This window comes from Lytechinus variegatus, chromosome 3 (genome assembly GCF_018143015.1).
Source record: "Lytechinus variegatus isolate NC3 chromosome 3, Lvar_3.0, whole genome shotgun sequence".
In the NCBI taxonomy this organism is placed as follows: Eukaryota; Metazoa; Echinodermata; class Echinoidea; order Temnopleuroida; family Toxopneustidae; genus Lytechinus; species Lytechinus variegatus.
This window is the reverse complement of record NC_054742.1, coordinates 54,925,291-54,945,484: the sequence shown is the minus strand read 5'-3', so window position 1 is coordinate 54,945,484 and position 20,194 is coordinate 54,925,291. Positions and strand designations below refer to the sequence as shown.

The window sequence follows — 20,194 nt, the reverse complement described above, 5'->3', positions numbered from 1 at the left end:
AGAATTCAGTTTTGCTTTCCTAGAATAAAGATATGTTAATAGGTTTACACTTAATTGTTATGGTTATGTTCATTTCTTGGTTTAAGCAGATTTGGTGATAGTGATTTTACTTCTTCAGATACAATTCTTTGTTCTTGTAAAGTGGGGTGAGAGATAAAATGATGTTTTACATGAAATTAGGTATACATGTACTGGCCCATGTTGGTTGGTTACGGAATGATTGTAAAATGATAATAGAATAGCACACAATCATTTAGGAAAAAAAATCATTGTATAATCACAATGTATTCTGATTCTTTGTGAATATTGACAATTTGAATTAAGGAGATATTGCGACTTGTTTTTCTCTCAATGTTAATCGACTAATTGTTTTCGTATTCATGTAGCCTATATGCTTTTCCTGTTCTGAATTGTAGTTTTGTATTGAATTGATATTTCTGTTCTCAAGTGTCAATGTGTTATTATATGGTATCTTAGTAACCAAATCATCTACTTTCTCTCCCTCTCTCTCTTTGCTTGTCTCTCTGTATTTATCTGTCTCTGTCTGTCTGTCTGTCTCTCTCACTCTCTTTCTAAATTCTATTTCTCCAGATCTTCCAGTGGAGGCAGTTACAGAACATTTACTACAGGGACAGGAAGTTCTCAATAGAAGTCACTGACCCAAGAAGGTAATTCAACAACAAAAGTACTTTATTCCAGCTTTGACAACCCTTGCAAACAGTTCCCCCCACTCCTGTCGTGTTCCAAGCGATTTTCAACATGTCCAAACTTCCTCTCATAGTTGACACTCATCACATTATTCTGCAATCAAGTGTTCAGCTGTGTGAACAGCTCTATTTTTCTGTGTAGAGTTCTGAACATGGCCTGCTGCACAGTTCACACTGTTTAGAATTTGTGTCCTGTAGAGTAAATCACAGCATTTTCCTTGATTGTGACTTTGGTGTTTTATCCCTCATGCACTAAGGAATTAAACTTGTTGGGAGGTATATGTACTACTTTCACAGTAGTGGAAACCGGGTTGTTCACATCATGCAGTACTTTAAGTAGTGGAAACTGGGTCGTTTACATCATGCATTGCCTCACCTATGTCTGGTACATTGTAGAAAGCATCATCTTCCCCCTTCAAATCTGAGGGTTGGATAGAGGGTTGAATTTGAAATAAAAATGTGCATTGTGGAAGTCGACCAGACGGACAATGTACTTTGAGATGAAATTTGTAAGAAAAAGTGAGGAAATGCATTTCTCGATGCAAGACGGAAAGACAATCCCTTTCCAACTCTAGGACAAAGGAAGATGGAAAGCAAATCTACTGACCTCCATTAAATATTCTAAAGGAATTATCTATAAGTACAGAGACAGCTTTCAAGAAAGAGTTTTGAGTACAATGACTCTTTGGAGGTCAAAATTATTTAATTTCACACTCCGACTATTGAAGTGTAACCATGCAACAATCAGGAGAAATGGGTAAAAACTTTTAAGAGTTTGCCATGAAAGCACTGTACAATCCATTTTTACTTCAAAACCTTGGCAGACCATTTACAAAGATTTGGAAATGATTAAATATCTGTTGCATCTATTAATATCATAGGCCCATGAGTTATGAATATTAAAAGTGAGAAAGTAATAATTTAACAGTCTTGTAGGATAACCTCTTAATGACTTTCAAATAGGATTGTACAGAATAGTTGGGACTTAGGAGAGCATTTCATGAGTATGATGATGATTTCCTACGATCATATCTGATTCCATCTTGTATCACATTGGGTATAATTTATCTAAATTTAGACCACAAATGTTGTCACATACATTTGCCCTGGCACTAACGAGAACAGAGAGCACCTTGGAATGGCGTGCCCCCTTCCTCTCTGTCGACATAGGGCCCTACGCTCCGGCAGATACAAGCAATCTGCCTCACTGCTGTACGAATAGTAAACTTTGCATCGTCATGGGCAGGAAGGCATGACGGAATCCAGAATGACCATTCATCTCGTACTCTGGCTCTTTTTCTGCAAATCACGCTCCTGCCAAGGCTCTAGATAAGAAGGGTGTAGGAATTCCTCTGCGTAACGAGGTTAATAGATTCTGTCAGGAGCGAGTTTGGCGATTTGTTAGGGTTTGTGATGAAATGGAAATAATGGAGGAAATCGGCTTCTGATTTGCTTTCTCTTCGTGTTTGGTTGAGTTTGATGTTGACATATGCTCACCTGTCTTGCTCCAGGGTTGGCAGAAATGCATTTGCTTCATAAGATTAGAGAGTTTAGAGGAATAACCTACATCGTTCTGGTGTGTAGTATACTGTAATAAGCTAAGCTGACTTGAATTGTCAAATTTGAGATTCAAAAAATGGGGACATACACTATTCAATAAAAGAAAGTTTGAAAAAGGAGAAAAATCGACGATAAAAAAAATCAGTGAATGTGAAAATAGGCACTGTATGTTTTTCAAAAGAAATTTACTTTCATGAATCCTTCATAACTTTTATTCTTGATAGGCTTTGAGATTTACCCCCCCCCAAAAGAAAAAATATATATCTTTTTGATGAGCCATGTAACTTTGAAAATAATTGACGTCATATGATTAATTATGCTTGACAATCCTTGATTGAATCTGCAATCTTTCTGATCGAGATTCTGTAGAAATAATGATTATATAAATCTTGACATCCTATTTTACTGGAAATGTCACTATCTGTGCTGTTACTGTGTTACTAGCAAACAGACCCATACAAACATGCAAATGACATTGATAAATAATCCCAAGTGGAAAAACTTCTGGATCAAATTATTCTATCGTGCTTAAACTTCAGTGTCTGAGCTGTTAAAGCGTCATGTGTAAGCACAAATGTTATCAAGTCATCATTTGTTTTTACAAATCCCCAATAATCATGATATGCCACAGGAGGATGTATAGTTGTTCTTAGGGACTGGAAATTGCGTAAGAGAAGGAATTAACATGCCTTTGACAAGTCAGATGAAGAGAAAGTGTAAGGATGAGATGTAATGCACCACGTCTAACATTCCTAAGATTATCTTGCATTCAAAGACAAAAGATTTACCTCATCGTCTTTCCTGTTCTAAGTACTCTTATTTCTGTCTCTAGATAGTAATCTTCTTTAATGCACACATTTGAACTATCAGTTTCATGGCAAAAGGTTTCTTTCATGCGTAAGCAATGACCATGCTCTGGTTTTGGAATAAAACATTCCATTAGTTTCAAGATCAGGAAAGTGTTTCTTGACAAGTTTTATCAGTGATTTTCACCAATAGATGTTATAAGCTACTGGAAATCCTCTCATTTGATTGGCTGAGAAGAAATAAGTCAGTTGAAATCACTGACAAGACTTTTCATGAAAAGCCTTCAAGTACATACCTTTGAAATGGAATTATAACGAGAAGGTTGAGTAATGTGTTCAGCAAGGACGTTAACACGTTGCCTTGATGTTGATTGATATGATATCATGACTGCATTATAATAATGTCCATTTGAAGGTATTGTTACAAACTTTGAAAGGATATTAGATAATTTCTGTAATCATCATAGAGTGAAATAGAAATCACTGTTTTGATAATATTTTTAAAGATTATTAAAATTCTTATTCAGTTTCATACAAATAATCATTTATAATTACATAATTTACATTCAAATTAATATATAAAGAAATGTACAAACATAAAATATTTGTAACGATTTTAATTCATATGTTCAATAATTCATGTAGGCCTATACTATGCTTTTCCCATTAAGGCCAAGTTGCTAAATTCTCGATATATGATTTTAAGAAAACTGAGGGGAAAGGTGTTTGTTTCATAGCGTTTCCTTGTAAAGAGCATATTTCTTTGTGGAAACATGTGAGATTTCTTTTGAAAGAGAAGTCACCTTTGCCGGTGACATGGCCCAAACTTAGCATTTTAATTGGAAACAGATACAGTTCTTGTGAATGAAAATACACTTCCTTCTTGGCTGGGCTTGGAAAGGTTTAGAATTGCTATTAGGCTAAGATTGCATCAGAGAGTCTGCTTGGCATTTGTTGCCAGTGAATAAATGAATGATTTTGCATGAGTTTGGGTGGTACCGTTAAGCCACACTCCATATCAGTTTGTTCTGTGCAAGAGGACTTTATCACATCTCCTTCCTTAGAGAATTCACATCGATTGTGTTCAAATCTTGAGATCTCGAATTTGCTTCTGGACACTCGGCAAAGATCCTGACAGCCTGATTACAGAATGGAAATACATTGCTTGCTGGAATGTGCTGTGTTTAAACTTGGATATCAGATTTGATCAAGGCTAGGATTCAAGGTAATTAATACATTAGGGGCTTCATCAACAAAGGAAATTGAAATTTGATTTGCGATCCAAATTTTGTTTTTTTGTTGTCCAACCTTCAAACATACATAGTATAGGTATCCTTTGTTTACGATTATATGCTGTGCGTCGGGAATTGAATATTTTTACAATTTGCAAGATAACTTACTCCACAGCGCTCGGCAAATAATCACTTATTCTAAAAAAAATGCAGGGAGAACGATTTGAATTGGGAGCTATTGAAATACTTATGTCCACACATGCATATATTAATCGCAATTGAAAAATCAATTTCCAAATTCCATTTTTGGCTATATGCGTATGAACTGAACACCACTTCTATGGAAAAGCTGAGAATTAATGGAGGCCTTTAATCAGGTTATAGTCAAACCCCGAGTATGACACATCCATGCTTTCAAGAACCATACTGTAACCTTTAGAATATGGTAGCAGCCCAAGGAATGCAATTGTTTCCTGAGTGTTACAAGGTTTTTCTTGATGACTGATCTGCTACTTCACACGCCATGATCAACCTACCCCTGTCTGCCTGGAAGACTATTTTTGTTTGAGCCCGGGTAGCAGCTGGAGTGGTGATCGAGCTCAATTTGCTTGCAGCGTACTCTCCATACAAGTACCACTCATGTTTTTCTTTAATCATGATCCAGCTCTTAGCCCTGGAACATGATTTGAGCATTCAGGATGATGCATAATTAATTGATCACCATGAGATCCTCAACGGCCAATCAAACCCCCATTTTCCTTATAGTGTAAAATGGATAGTGATGAATTTTTTACCGATACACATTAAGTTTTATGCTTCTTGGATTATGAGTTTTTGTATTCGATCCTGAATGTTTCTACAGTGTGAAATATTGAATAGTTAGTAAATATATATCATTAGTCTTAAAAATATTTGTTGATTTTTTTTAATTTCACTATCTCTTGTTCTGAATCCTTCTCTAATTTTTTTTCTTTTCTGCCTGTCTTTCTTCTTTCTTTGTATATGTTTATGTTTTTTGTTTGTTTCTTTTATTTTCTTCCTCTTGGTTGGTCTTTCTTTGTCTCTCTTTAAATAATTTTTTTCTCAGTTTCATTCTCTCTTTCTATCTCCCATTTTCTCTCTCTCTATCTCTCTCTCTTTTTTTTCTCCTGACTTGGATTCTGACTACTGCAGATTCTTGCTAATATATATTGATGATGTGTGTACTGTGTACATCACAAATGATTATTCAATTGTAGTCATTTTAGCCATCAGTCCCATTTATAGGATTCTTCCCTTCATTTCCTTGAGAGGAGACTATCCCATGCAGCTGCAGGCTGTAGGCTTGACACATCCATCCAGACTGTGTCTGGCACAGTGGCTCATAAATTAACGAGGGCAGGCTTTCCCATCAGTCAGTCACTCAGTCACTCGTTGATGTGCCCGGTGGCCTTCTCCCGTTACGTTACGTTGCTAGGCATAGTCAGGGGCTGGGCGAGAGCGGCATCGTTAACATTGATGCGGCTTGATTCATCATTCACTACAAAAGCAAGAGCATGCCATGTAATTCATCCCAATTGGTGGAATGAAGGGAACAGTTGTTATGATGTGATAATCAGACCAGACTCGCCACTTTGCGCTGTCAACATCTGAGTGTGGATATTAAAATGCACATTCGCATTGCTACATCTGGATGATACACGCTATCCTGCTTACTTCTGGATAGATGCTTCTGAACGCAGGCTTGAGCCCCTGTAAGGCTGTATGCAGATCCAAATTCTGCCATCCCTTTAACTGGACATTCATATCACAACATCTACATGATACAAGTTATCCTGCTTTCTTGCAGATACTTGAGGGTGCATATGAATGCAAGCTTTAGCCTCAGTATTAAGCATCTGTTGTATTCAGATGATAGATCTAAATTCTGCCTCACGTACAGTGGATCATGCCCTGCATGGTTTAGGAATGTATCATCACACATGGTGGTTCTGATGTCTCTGTTCGATATGTGTCATATCATCAGGATTTGGCACTAGCAACTGTTCTGATTCATCTGGAGTTTATTTGGAGCTTTATCGATTCATTTCCGTATTTGGTTTCGAGTGGTCAAATCCTCACCATGCAGCAAAGCTGATTATTTGGGGGAGTTTGTGTACCATTGTCAATATAAAGTGACTGGATTCCTCAATAAAGGATTTATTCTGCTGTATTGTACTTTCTTACTACGTGTGAGAACCCAGAAGGTATCTATTTTAACTTTAAACATTGGAAAATAATTATTAAACCACTCTCCTACTAAGCTCTTATATATTATGGTCTAATAATTAGGCATTTTCCCCAAGATGTACAGCAAGTCTGTCTATTGAAGTTGACCTTCTTAAGGTAGAATAATTGCCAAAATCAAAGCATATTTCATTTAACTCTTTCAAGTCAAATTTGGCTGAGTGAAACAGAACTTGATTGTATCTGGGTATTGGTGGTGAGGGGAGAACTTAACCCATTGGGGACCAAATTATTTTCTGTAACACATTGTTCCTTAGACCCAAGCCAGAACATGCAGCTTCAGTCTTCAATGGATTTATGTATCACTGATCACATTCTTTGATCAATTCCCATGAATACTTAACCCTTTATCAATCTTAGAATGCATTTTAGATTAATATTGTTCTATCATTTCCTATGCCTGTTTTCTATTTTGAAGCATTTTTAAATGCTACAGCAACATTATTCAAAATATATGCAGTATATGTTTTTTTGTATTTTTGTGTAAACATACTCTGCATTTTTGCAAGTAATAATAATAAACAACTTAAATCTGGTTGATGGTCATACTTGTGGAATGAATGCTATTCATTACTGAGCAATGCATTTATTAAAATGTTAATTTTTCTACATGTATATGTTCAATATGAGTTTGGATATCTAATATTTGCATGACATTGATGTCATTGTGTGATACATTATAATCTGTAATTTTCTTGTTACACCGTGTCCTGTCTTTTTTTGCATGACTAAATGTGTGTCTGTTCTTTTATTTTGCTTCCTCAATGATACATATAACCTCTGTATGCCTTGCCTGTGTGTCCTGTGTGATCCTGACACCAAACACCGATTACTAAACCCCAACACCATACTCAACACCCAAATCGACACCTAAACCCAACCTGTGTTGTGTAAATGATAGAGTGGTGCATACGCTGAGCAGTTTCAACCTTTATCGCGACGCGCTGGAAGAACCGGAAGAATGTTTTGACGATCTGTCGGACGCTATTTCTGATCCCACAACTCAGTAAGTCTGTAGGCCAATAAATAGCCACGGCAGTGGAATAGAAATACATGTAGAACTCCTTGCACTTTTTCTATTTGAACCATTCAAAGATCATTCCAAACTAATGTTCATTGAAAACCTTGACTAATAATCAAATGAATGACAGAAATGCCTCCTATGGTAATATTTATGCAAATTTGCATAGAAAAATAAAAGAAGAAAAACATAAAAACATAATCTGTCACTTGTGAAATTGTCTCTAGCCATGGCATTGCACTTGAATGTAGTGTTGTATAGCTTGATTTACACATGTATGTCTGATAGATGTCACAATTTTCAGTTTTCAATATACTGTAGTATATATGGCATCATTATTGGTTTCCCCAAAAGTTGTAAAAGTACATTGTATTGAGTTGAAGATTTGCATGGTCAGTGAATCAGTCAAGTGGCTTGTGCTTCATTTTGATATCATGATATAATTTTACCTTGAATGATTTTATTGCAAGTTAAAAAAAGTTTCTTTCGTGTGTGTTACAAAAAAAAAGTCTGCCAGTGTTTCCTCCAAATATGCATGATCAGATTGGACCATTTGTCATTGTGAGTTGTTAACGAGTCAGAGATGTGTGTTCTGTGACTTTAATCAAGGAAGCATTTCTGAAGTACATTTATAATTTTCATAATTTTTCAATGTTTTTCAACAGAGTATCAGTTAGTAGACGGACGTTCGGTGTGAGTAACGCCACAGTCCACGCCTGGTACGGACACCCGACCCTCATCCGTTCTATGTGGACCATGGCGGTCAACCAGCATCAGTTCTACTTAGATCGCAAGCACAACAAGGTATGATCCTTCAAAAGTCGAAACAGAGAAAAATTAGCTTATCTTAAACTATCAAACTCCTATCAATTAAATAACATGCAATTCAAGCAAACAGTAGATGCAACAATTTTAGTTGTAGGCCAGTATTTGTCAGACTGCTAAGGGTATTAAGACATTTTGCTCTTTGTGCAAAACCTCAAGCTTTAGTGAACCCCAAATTTTAAATCCTGTTTTCTCCTCCTCCCACTTACATTCTTTTTCTGTATTTTTAATAGAACTAGTGCTTTAAATGACACATTTTTACAAGTTATATATTGTTTCAGAGCTTAGAATGTACTTAAAAGATCTTTTGGGGCCGACTTGTGGCTTTTGAGTGGTACAGTGATTTTTTTCCTTTCAGTTTTAGTATACTTTGGCAAGCACTGATTTACATGCATTATATACTTATGCTGAACAAAATTATAATTTGCTATATTTGTGTGCTGAGTGTTATTCTGCTGTTTCTTCGAAAGTGGGAAATGAATAAAATATGACAAGTTCTTGTAGATTGTACTTCTTTTCTCCTTGATGTCCCTTGGCAAGGTGCCACATTCGATTCAAGAGGCATGATAGGGGAGCATTTCATGGAGACATATAATCAGTTGTTATAAGCTACTGAAATCCTTGCATCTGATTGGCTGAGAGCAAATAAGTCAGTGAAAACCACAGTCTGAGAGGTAAATAGTCCAGGGAAGGATTTCATGAAACAACCTAGAGATTTTCACTGATAACCATTATAAGCTACTGAGGATACTTGCTTGTGATTGGCTCGGAGCAAATTAGTACCGGTAAAGTGAAAATCACCATCCAAACTTTTCATGATGAAATGATCCCCAGAATACTAATTAGAGAATTCCTATGTATTTGTAAACCATAATGCAGGATCGCTATGCGTCTATGCAGCGTAGCTTCACCCAGATCGCCAATGACCTCACCAAGAGTACAAACTCCTTGACGTCTTCTCAAACCTCGGAGGTCAGCAGCGACCCAGGTCAGCCCCAGCAGACACCTGGCAAGACGGTGGACGATGAGTCTTCGGAGATTAACGCCGTCAAAGAGAAGGAGAAGGAAAATAGTAAGCTGAAAATTATGACTGTTTAAAGTTACTGTACTTTAAGATTACTAGAGTACTGGGAGTTTAACCACCCACCCCCAATAAAAAAAAATCCTTTTTCTAGTTTGTTTTAATTTAATTCAATATAATCTTTAACCAAAAATGCAATTGTACACTTATTATTTATGGAATTCACAGGATGTCATGTACATGTCTGTATACTTGTTTGCAAGCCAAACAGTGTGAGGCTATATTTATCCAGTTTCATGTTTGTGTTTTTTTTAAGCTGCCAGTACTTAAGTTTATCTACAAGAAGCTAGAATATTGTAAAGGAATAAGAAATGTTCTCATGAGAGAAATTGTATTTTGTTAGTCGATTGAATTCCCAGAATAAAGTAAAATAAATACGAATGCGATGCATTCAGCTTGAGAAGGAAACCTGACAATTTAGATACAGTTGAGTGAAGTGAGGGATTCAAACCCTTGTGTCTCGGCTATGCATGCTATAAACAGTCCCAAGTATCACTTTCATATCTGGGTATTGGTGATGAGATGAGAACAAGTATACCATTGATTGGAAAAGATGGAGGAATCTCAGTGATTTTAAACAGACTGTTAATTTGGAGAAGGGGGAACGTTAGAAGCAGAAGTACATGAAAAGGTCAGGGAGTTACTCGTGGGAGTCGGTAATAAGCTTGATGAGTTGTTTACCTAAAAATATATGCTGATTTAACATATGTAGCTTCTTCTGATGTATCCCTTGGCATTGGGGATCATTCCCTGGGGCATGTTTCTTAAAACTTGTTATAATACAAAAAACAGATTTGCAGTAACAGTTAAAAGCCACTGAAATCATTCAGTTTGATTGGCTGATTGGCTGAAAATTTGTTATGGAAATGGTGCATTTGCTATTATAATAAGTTGTTGTGAAACAGGGCCCAGGGCTCTGTAAAAATGTCTCAATACTGTGGTACAGTAGAGTTTATTTTCATTTCATTTGTGCTTGTAATTGCCAGTTTGATAGTAATGGTGATGACAGTGACAGTTTTGATGATGTTATTAATGATGACCACTGTAGGGGCGATGATGGTGATGATTATTATGATAGTGATAATGACCATGATGATGATGATGGTGATGATGCTATTGATGATGATGATGATGCTGTTGATGATGATGATGATGATGATGACGATGGTGACGATGATAATGATGATGATGGTGATGATGCTGCTTCTATCGAAGCCATTGATTTTAAAAGCAATACGTTGGTAATATCAGTATTTTCATTAATTGCAGAATCAAAGTAATTCATGTTTTAACAAATTTAGTGATGACCAGCATAGATTGTGTACTTCAAATAGGAAATACCAAGTGCCTAGGTTGTGTATCACATGACCTTTCAAGAAAAGAAAGAAATCATAGCATGGCATAATTTCTTAATGCTGCTTTGATGTTTATACTCTGATGCTTGGATAGTTTATGAAAACATATGTTTATATCCATGTTAGACGAGCTGATGCAGTGTAGGGAAGTGCTTGTACATACTTGTAATGTCTTATAATGGTTAGGTATTGACTCATCACTATTACGTGCATCAAACTATGGTATGGTGTGGTTAAGGGGTCTGCGGTAGGAACATGATATAGATGTTGTGTGACCTATACCCAGCGGTGTAGTAGAAAGGGTATCTGGTTATATTTATGTCTGGTTATGAATTGGTGCGTTTGAAAGATGTGGGAGATACGAATAGAACAACAAAGCATGCATGGAATATCATGTAGCATATCACTTCCTCTATAATGTCAGGGAATAATTTTTCTGGTATCATATTGCAATTTGCTTCACATTTTTCAAAAGACTGCTACACAATTTTTTGTGTAGCAATTTTTTTACATCTAGGTGTGTACAGAACATAATGGAAAGCTTTTCTCTGAACACCAGAAATGTGAATCAAAATTAAGAATATTATGTTCCTCTTGTCTGTAAAGTGGTGCATAGCTTTACCAAACATCACCCAACTTGAACACATTCAAGTCATTCAAATTTCTTACCATAATCTCTTCCTTTCTGATTTTTCCCCCTCAGCCTCCAGAGAGCTATTAGCCATAGAGGGAGAGGCAGCCAAGAAGGAGATCGTGGTGGCGCTAAAGGCGAGAAAATCCGTTCTGGAAGACAGGCTTCGAGAGAAACTGGAGGAACTCAAGAAGATATGCGTCAATGAAGCAGTAAGTCCTATAGACCATTTTGCAATTGCATTCTTCGCATGAAATGGTCATTCAAGATAATCCGTCAAGATGGTTTTTGAATTCACCGACATAAGCATTTGTGATTTGATGATTATCCATCTATTGAATTTTTTTTTTTTCATCACATGCACTAATCTTGTCTGGTCTATGCCATGACTTTCTTGCTTAGAAATTAAATACCACATGATGCTATGTCAGGAATGCTCACATCTTCATTTGAAAGTGTTAGTGCTCACCCTATAGAAAATGTGAACATTCATGTGAGAAAGGTTGAACATGAGATAAAGTTGAATCGGTGTATTGTCATATCCAGCAATGGGTAGGGCCAGCATTATCATACCTTACCTGATCTGAAACAATGGGATCTATTTTTAAAGTGGAAGTAATAAATCATTCACTACCCACCTTGGGAGTATGGGGTAACCTGTTTTCACACTCTTTAGAATAAATTGTTTGGATAGTTAGAAAAACTATGAGTAAGCGTGGTTTAACCTCTATGTCATCCTTGAGCAAAGTCAATGGTGTGCCAGTCATCTGATTCATTGAATTAGTTGCTGTAATGCATAAAGAATACCTTGGCTTTATAGCTAATAGCTCTAATGATTTCTGCAATATTCTGTTACAAAGTCTTTAGTCAGGATTCTCATTTTATGGCTATAGGTTGAATTTATACACTGGTTATTATATATATTTTTGGCCAGATTTTCATTTTCTCTTGCAAATCTACAATTGTTCGATTAATTTTAGCTATCCTCACATCAATTTATACTCTTACTTGCAAGAACCTGAGCATGGATCATGTGCAAGTTTGCGACCAAATACAAGATTTATAATTGATGTAAGGACTCGAATAGGCTTGTAATTGATTGCAATTTTCTCACAATACCCAGTAGTTATTCTCATTAGCATCCCTTGAAAATTTGCATAAATCATCAGTTTATTTTCAAAAACAAATTTTTATTATCAAACAGACAGGCTCCTCACATATCAATAACTTCATTTGAATGTATACACCATTCCCTAATATGGCGTAAGTCTTGAGCCGTTACAGGAAGTGGACATGGTGAGCTTAGCGTGACTCTAGGGATTTCCTGCTTACTATCCTCCCATGATGCAGTTTAAGTACGGTGGTTTATCAATGTGATATGCTGACTTGGGAAGATTGAACATAGTGGATCTAGGGAGTGAGAGATTCCTTTACCAGGACATTGGTCTGGGTCAGACCCAGAACCCTTTTCATGGAGTGATGAAAAGTCACAAGACCTATGCTTAATCCATCTTAATCATTATCTGAAGCTTCCTTCACCCCCTATATTTCCTTCATGTGTGCTTTTAAACGCAAATTGTTCTATTTGCCCCCTAACTCTTATGATTGAGAATAAGAAATATCTACAGTTAGTACAAACCATACCACAAAGAGCACTCCTTCATGTCGAATGATGAATGTAGACAACAACAAACAATGTTTGGAGAGCCCATAGAAACAAATTTTATTGAATGTAATCCTTTATCACCCGACTTCACAATGAAATATCTTTTTTTTTAATCTCGGAACTTGAACAATTTGAATATTTTCATTGCCTGATGGTGTTCACAAACTTTGTAGCACCACTGCATTAGAGTGAACAATGAACGCAAGCACAGGAAAGGATAAGGAGAAGCAACGAGAATTGAGATCCCAGGAAAGCTTGAGTGTCTATATGGAGTTTTAATCACTTTGATAGAGAAAGACTGTGATTAATGCATGGTGTTGAGTGCACTGTGGGTGACCAATCTCTCAGGATTAACGTGAAAGAGTGATGTCACAGTGAGGGCGCAATAATTGCACGGAAGTATTATGCAATCCATAAATTCCACATCTCATTTTTTGCCTTGCTTGCATTTTGAACAGGAGCTGACAGGTGAACTGCCCCTGGAGTACCCACGCCGGCCAGGTGAACAGCTGCCTCGGATCAAGAAGCGTGTAGCCACTGCCTTCACTCTCTCTGCCAAGGTTGTCAACGCTGGAGACAAATCAGGCTCACAGGTACTGGTCATTCATTCTTATGCTACTGTCCAACCAATCACACCGATTCCAAACGGACCGTTGGTGCGCTGTTTGGAAACAACATGATATACTTGGTCGGTCTGGAGTTTGTTAGATCAAGCAGGATTTACTGACAAGAGACAAGAAACCTATCTTGTAACAGCTGTACTTGAGTTGTTGATTAATTATGATGCATCTGCTTTGTAGATTTTACTTTGTGAAGGGGAGGGAGGACGATACATCACTCTTTATGAAGGGGCCCATGATCTACAAAATGTCATTACAATTTAACATGGGTCCTATGATACCCATCCTTTACTTTCCTTTGCTTTCTCCCATATCGTCCCCTATAGACCAGTGCCATGCAATTAAGATACAGTCAGCACAATCCTATAATCAATATTATTCTTAAGTCTATGTCAAGCTATCTGTTGTTAAAGTAAATATATCTCTTTATGGTTCAAGGTGCAATAAGTACCTAACTTTGGCACATTTCAAAAGAAAATTAAGTACATGATGATTTTTTTAGAAGAATTCTGCATTCTAGTCATCAGATATGGTACTATTGGTGTGCGAATTAAAAGTGATTACATCTGAACATATTCCTTGGTTGTATAGGAGACCCAGAGTCTGAATCAACTGGAGAGTGAGATGGAGATCCAGTCTAAGATCACTATCGCTGCCAGGAAACTAGCCGATGATCCAACCATCAGCAAGAAGGTTCGCAAGACAAGGAGAGAGTCTTACAAACGCTCTGCCAAAAAGGTGAGTGTCTGTGTGTGTGTGTGTGTGTGTTTGCATTATTTTTGTTTTCTACTGGAATGTATTACATAGAAATCATACGTCTTGGGACTGAACTTGAACATCACAATCAGAAAGAATTGAGTTAGGACTGAACTTCAATTTGTAACTTTGACAAGCAACTGGATTACAGATTTACCACTCCCACATCACATTGCCATTTCAAATTAGAAAAATAATAAGAGATCAGCCATGTATTGTATTGTGGTGTGAGGTGCAAGAAATTTTGCTGAAGGACATCTGGAAAGCTTAACAGGATTTTTTTGTGTAAGATTCCAAATATATTTGTTGAAGATTTTACCTGAAAGTTATGAAATTTTCCTTAAGAAACCTGCCAGGTTGGATGCTGTCATTTATCATGCAAAATCAATTGGTTGATAGGATAGTAACAAGAGTCGTTCAATGTGATTTGGGGATTATGTTTTTGCTAGAACCAACCTGGTACTATCGCCCTCTCTGTTTTCATTTCTTGCAGTTGGACTCCATTGAGAAAAAGCTGGTTGATATGAAGCAGAGTTTAGGCCTCCTACCTCAGGACCAAACACCAATTGATGATAGAGTCCATCAGTCAAACACATTACCAAGGAAAAAGAGCGTACCTTCTACCCCTCCATTGCTACGTCCATTCACCATTGGGGATCGCGGTCGCAGCAAGAAGAAAGAGGACAAGTCAAGTCGTTTGCGGTCCAAGAGCGTTCCGAGGCAGTTGTTCGAGAACGCCTGGAGATCGCCTTCCCTGGGCAGGAGGAAGGACAAGATCCCGCCTCGTCCCACGACACCGATTGAAATTTACAATGACAATGAGAATGGAAACGTGTTGAATCCTGAGAATGGACAGAGGGTGCATCAGAACCATAGTCAGCATCCTCAGTCCCATCAACAGTCTCGGACTGTTTATTATGAAACGTCCCTGCAGTCAATGGCCACTTTGGACATCAACCATCATAGTGACTCGGGATCTTTCCGAGATGATAGTAGCACGTACTCGGACGGCAGCACCCGTAGCCAGCCGGAGGGTTACATGACCCATCCCAGGACTAGTGTAGACCATGGCAGTCGGTTGGCCCAAAATAGACAGTCAAATTTCTCATCATCGATGGGGGACGTGACTGCAGCAGTACCACCTGTTAAATCTCATCAAAGTAGTAGGACATCGCCTCGCAGAGGCAAGCCCCCGATACAAAAGCGAATAGACAGGGGGCCACCGCCGCCTTACAATTCCCCAGGAAAGATGAGGTCATATTCGCAGTCTGGACGATATTATGAATCTCCTGAGGACACGTTAGGACGTGCGGACATTGACGCACCAAAGTTGCGACAGCATGCGTCATCCATGCATGATTTACAGTATGCCTTACAGGGAAACAACCTGCCTCCAGTGAGCGATGATGATTTGGAATATCACCAGCAGCCAACATCTCTCAGTCAACCCCCTTCTCCTAAGAAACATGCCTCATTGGGTAATTTAGCGATGAAGTCAAACAGTTTGCCCGGCAGTGATTACGAGGATCAGCAGTTGGTGAATTATGGCTCGCACCGAAGCCAAAAGTATCGTTCCCAGCAGTACCAGAAATACTCCGGACAGTCTCAAGACTCAGGGCTTCGTCACAGAGACCCATCAGGTAGTTATTATGCTCAAAAGAACTCTTCAAATAGGATGCGTAATGGTTCTGGTGATAACCATCAAGCGTATAATCGGAATTATGCCAGTCTTGACAGACTCGGCAGAACGCGTCAGGATCGCGAGCACAGACCATCAGTAGATACCACTGACTCTACGTATTATAGCCTTGATCGACGAGGCCATCACTATATCGAAGACACCCAGATTTCTAATGACTCTAGCTATGCTAGTTTAGACCGACCCATGCACAAACCTCCTCTACCGTCCAACAGCATAGACGACGTCTCCATGGCGTCGGCGTCACGACGACGGCACAACTCCTTCTCTTCTCAACGCTCCACCAGCAGCTATTCTTCCCAAGGATCCTCCAACCTGTCCAACCACCAGGGACAGCATCCCCGCACCCCTCTGCACCAGACATCCAGCGGGAGCAGTAGACAATCGGAATACTCCATCTACACCTCCCTGGCTTCTCTCTCCCCGTCTAATTCCTTCTCCAGTAACGGAGCCGGTACCTCCTCCCACAACAGCACCTATAGCGAACCTCAGGCTGCCTCTATGTACACCACCTCCACACCCGTCCACCTCCAACCCAAGGTCCAACAAACCTACGGGACCAACATAGCAATCAGCAAGGCCCATTACACACCTGCACAACCAATGACGTGTGAGCCGGTATCCAGATCAAACAGGCCCTCACAAACTAGTAACAGGTAAGCCTCTTTTCTCCATCAATTTCTGTTTAAGCTATTTTTAAATAGAATTCCAAACGTTCACCTGAAAGCTTGTAATTGTTTTATTTTTCCTCCTAAACCTTTTTATTTGTTCATTCTTTAGAATTTCCTTTTATTCTTTGTAATTCTTGACTAGAGTTGGAAGGTTCTGTTACTTTAACTGCATGTTTGATTACTAGACAATATTTAAATTGTCTTTCAAAGTTTCATCTAAATATGAGATTGACTGGGTTTTGATTTTAGATAACTTTCTATTTATTTAATTTAGTAACAAAATGGTGATAGATTGAATTTATTTTTTATATTTAAAGTGTTTTTTTGTAATTCCATTTAATTAATATCTATAATTTATCATTTCAAGCAATACAGCTGTTTAAAGAATTACTCACCATCAATGAAATATCCATTTATTTTACAAAGTCATGTCACTGTATATGTTACAAAGTTAGATTTGATTTTGCATATCTGATACAAGTTGTTTTGGGGATATGTTATATTATTGGGTTGTTTTAAGATAATGAAATTCTATGGATATTGCTTTTTTGTATTTACTTTTGAAACTGGGCAATATTTTATGCTATGTCCTCATTCTTCATCTTTGCTGTCATGAATGATACATTCTTGGCCTTTCATCCTTAATCACCATTAAAAAGCTCATGCTGTTTGAGTGATTAACAAGATTAACACCGTTCATTACTAACAAATTTGTATGTACAATAGCTTCAGTGGTGGATCCAGAATTTTGACATAAAGGGGACACCAAAATACATTTGAAAATAGAGAAGGCACAGATTACGATTTTTTTTTATATAAAACTGTATTCATGTTGTTTTCTTAGATTGAATTATATTGATATGTATTATCAGTGGGCAATTTGCAAAATGTGTGCCCCTTGCCCCCCCCCCCCCCCCCCCGACTGGATCCATCACTGCAGCTTGACAGGGATTTCTTCGGTGATAGGATATTGTGTGTTGGATTTGTTACTAGAAGCAATTGGAACTTTCATTGAATGGTCGTACTTAAGGATTAAAAATAACACATTCAGTGCATAAAACATTAATCACATGAGACATGACTCTTATGTGCAATGTTAAAGGAAAAGAGAGATGGAGTGATAGAGAGGGAGAGAAAGAGAGGGATAGAGAGAGAGAGGGGAGGAAGAGAAAGGCAAGAAGAGGAAAGAGAGATAGGGGGGGGAGCAGTATTATACTTGGTGGAATTAAGCTAAATAACATAACTGATATATTTTTACTTTACCTATGTAATCATGTAGAATTGTTTAACTTTTGGGACAATTCTTATGGTCATAATCAACGCAAATAAATTAACTTCAAGTCATATATTCCATGGGCACATATAATTTCTATCACTTGCAGTATTATATAAATTACTCTCTTGAATACATGCTATTTTGGGTCTTTCTCTCATGAAAAAAATACATGCTCAACAACTATACATGCTCAATTACTATACAGATATTTATTCATTACCTGCAGTTGCCATTACTTCGCCTCTTATTTCAATTTATGACTTCCTTTGATATTGCATTATACACATGTATGATCAAAACCTACGAGTAAAGATCTGTAAAGTTATTCTTAGGGTTAAATCATCTGTAATTAGAGACAGTACAAATATGAATGTTCTCTTGCAGTAGGCTGTTAAATGAAGGCATTCATAATAGCAGGCTAGTTTAAAAAGGCTAATAGTAGTATTAATGCCTATTAATTGTAGAGTAGTATTCTGAATGGTAGTTATTAGTGAGTAGTTTATCAGTTTGTTGTTTGATGTTTTTTGTCTAATCTTAAAGTATGTTTGCCTGCTTTCATATTTCATTGAAATTGTTACGTGTTCGTTGTGCCATGCTGTGTTTGCTGTGCATGATTTGATGTTTATTTTTCTTGCACGCTTTCTCAAACTTTTCCTCCATCTTTATCGTTTTCTTGCCCATGATCCTTCCTTGTCTTTCCCACTTTGAAAATTTCCTTCCTTTGTCCTTCAATCACTAAACCATACAATACAATTTTCCCTTTAACTATATGTAACTAAAATGATAATAATACAAACAAAAAATTGTGACCTCCTGTTCCTATCCTAACACTTTCACCACTCACTTCATCATTGTCCCCTCCCCCCATCTATCCTTCATCCTTTTCTTCCTTCCCATCACATCACTCTGTTCTTCTGTCTATCACTACCATTGGGTGTGTCAGCCTTTCTGAGGATACTGACTCTAGCCTTCATTCCTTCACTACCACTCTTATAGAAGGCAGTCCCGTCCCGTCGCTATGGATGCATGATGACTCCTCCTCACAGTGCCCTACAGAGTAAGATCCTCCTTTCCCACTTTTTTTGTCTTCAAAATTTTTGTTTCTCACATTTTTGTTTGTTTGTTCTTGCTTTGCTTTTGCTGTATTTTTATATTTTGTGCGATAGTTCAGTAGTGATTGCAATATCTGTTGTTGTTGTGTGTGTGTGTGTTAGCTTCTTTTGGATGTTATGTGGTGTCTGGTATGTGACGGTTTATATATAGACTCAGAGATTTGTTTACCACGGCAATAGATATATGTTACCAAATAATGAGGGGGTGGGGGGGGGGGGCAGTTGAATGGCTGAACTTTGCCATGATGTATTTTCTGTTTTGTGCTTGCTTTACTTTATTTTTTTACCTCTTCTAATAAACTTATTTGGGTTAAAGAATATTCAATTTAGTGTTGTCATACTGAGCTTCATGCATGAAGATAGTGTTAACATTGATTGTCTCATTGAAAAAAAAAGAAGGAACATATGTTATTTGATATGTATATATCTCTCTCTAAAAGAAAAAAAAATCATACAAAAAAAGGATGAAAGAAAGAAATTAAAAATCTTTATGTATTCATCTATGTTGTGCTTGATACTAGCATGTTTTGAATAGAAGGTTGTAAATCACTTGCAATTGACAGATAAATAGTTGTAGTTGTTTTTAGTGATAACAGTGATTATTTATTTCTTTAAAAGATTTGAAAATAAAACTTGATAGTAAAACTGCTTGAAAATATGGAGGATATTGATATCAGCTTTTGAATTGAATTATTAGACACAAGAATTTCAGATTTTTACCTTCTAATACCTTGTTTTAATCAAGAAGAATCAGTATCAAGCCCTTATGCTACTAAAACGGGAGGTCGTGGGTTCGATCCCTGGCCGAGTCATACCAAAGACTTATAAAAATGGGACCTTCTGCCTTCTTGCTTGGCGCTCAGCATTCAGACTGGAGAAGGGTAATAATAAAATTTGTTATGCAGGGCCTG

General features: G+C 37.4%; 1 protein-coding gene across 9 annotated transcripts in view; it reads left to right on the top strand.

Annotated features, from left to right (window-relative positions):
• LOC121411402 (FERM domain-containing protein 4A-like) overlaps positions 1 to 20,194 on the top strand; it is an 84,815-nt gene that overhangs the window by 56,770 nt on the left and 7,851 nt on the right. For 3 of the 9 annotated variants that reach the window (XM_041604112.1, XM_041604111.1, XM_041604120.1), the window contains 9 exons: positions 592 to 668; positions 7,472 to 7,576; positions 8,257 to 8,395; positions 9,296 to 9,488; positions 11,556 to 11,695; positions 13,608 to 13,742; positions 14,361 to 14,507; positions 15,019 to 16,880; positions 19,115 to 19,228. In XM_041604112.1, coding sequence (XP_041460046.1) covers positions 592 to 668; positions 7,472 to 7,576; positions 8,257 to 8,395; positions 9,296 to 9,488; positions 11,556 to 11,695; positions 13,608 to 13,742; positions 14,361 to 14,507; positions 15,019 to 16,880; positions 19,115 to 19,228 — 2,912 coding nt within the window. Of the gene's footprint in view, positions 1 to 591; positions 669 to 7,471; positions 7,577 to 8,256; positions 8,396 to 9,295; positions 9,489 to 11,555; positions 11,696 to 13,607; positions 13,743 to 14,360; positions 14,508 to 15,018; positions 16,881 to 17,554; positions 17,674 to 19,114; positions 19,229 to 20,194 lie in introns of those variants that run through there. The other 6 variants (XM_041604116.1, XM_041604117.1, XM_041604115.1 and 3 more) reach the window with 4 other exon arrangements.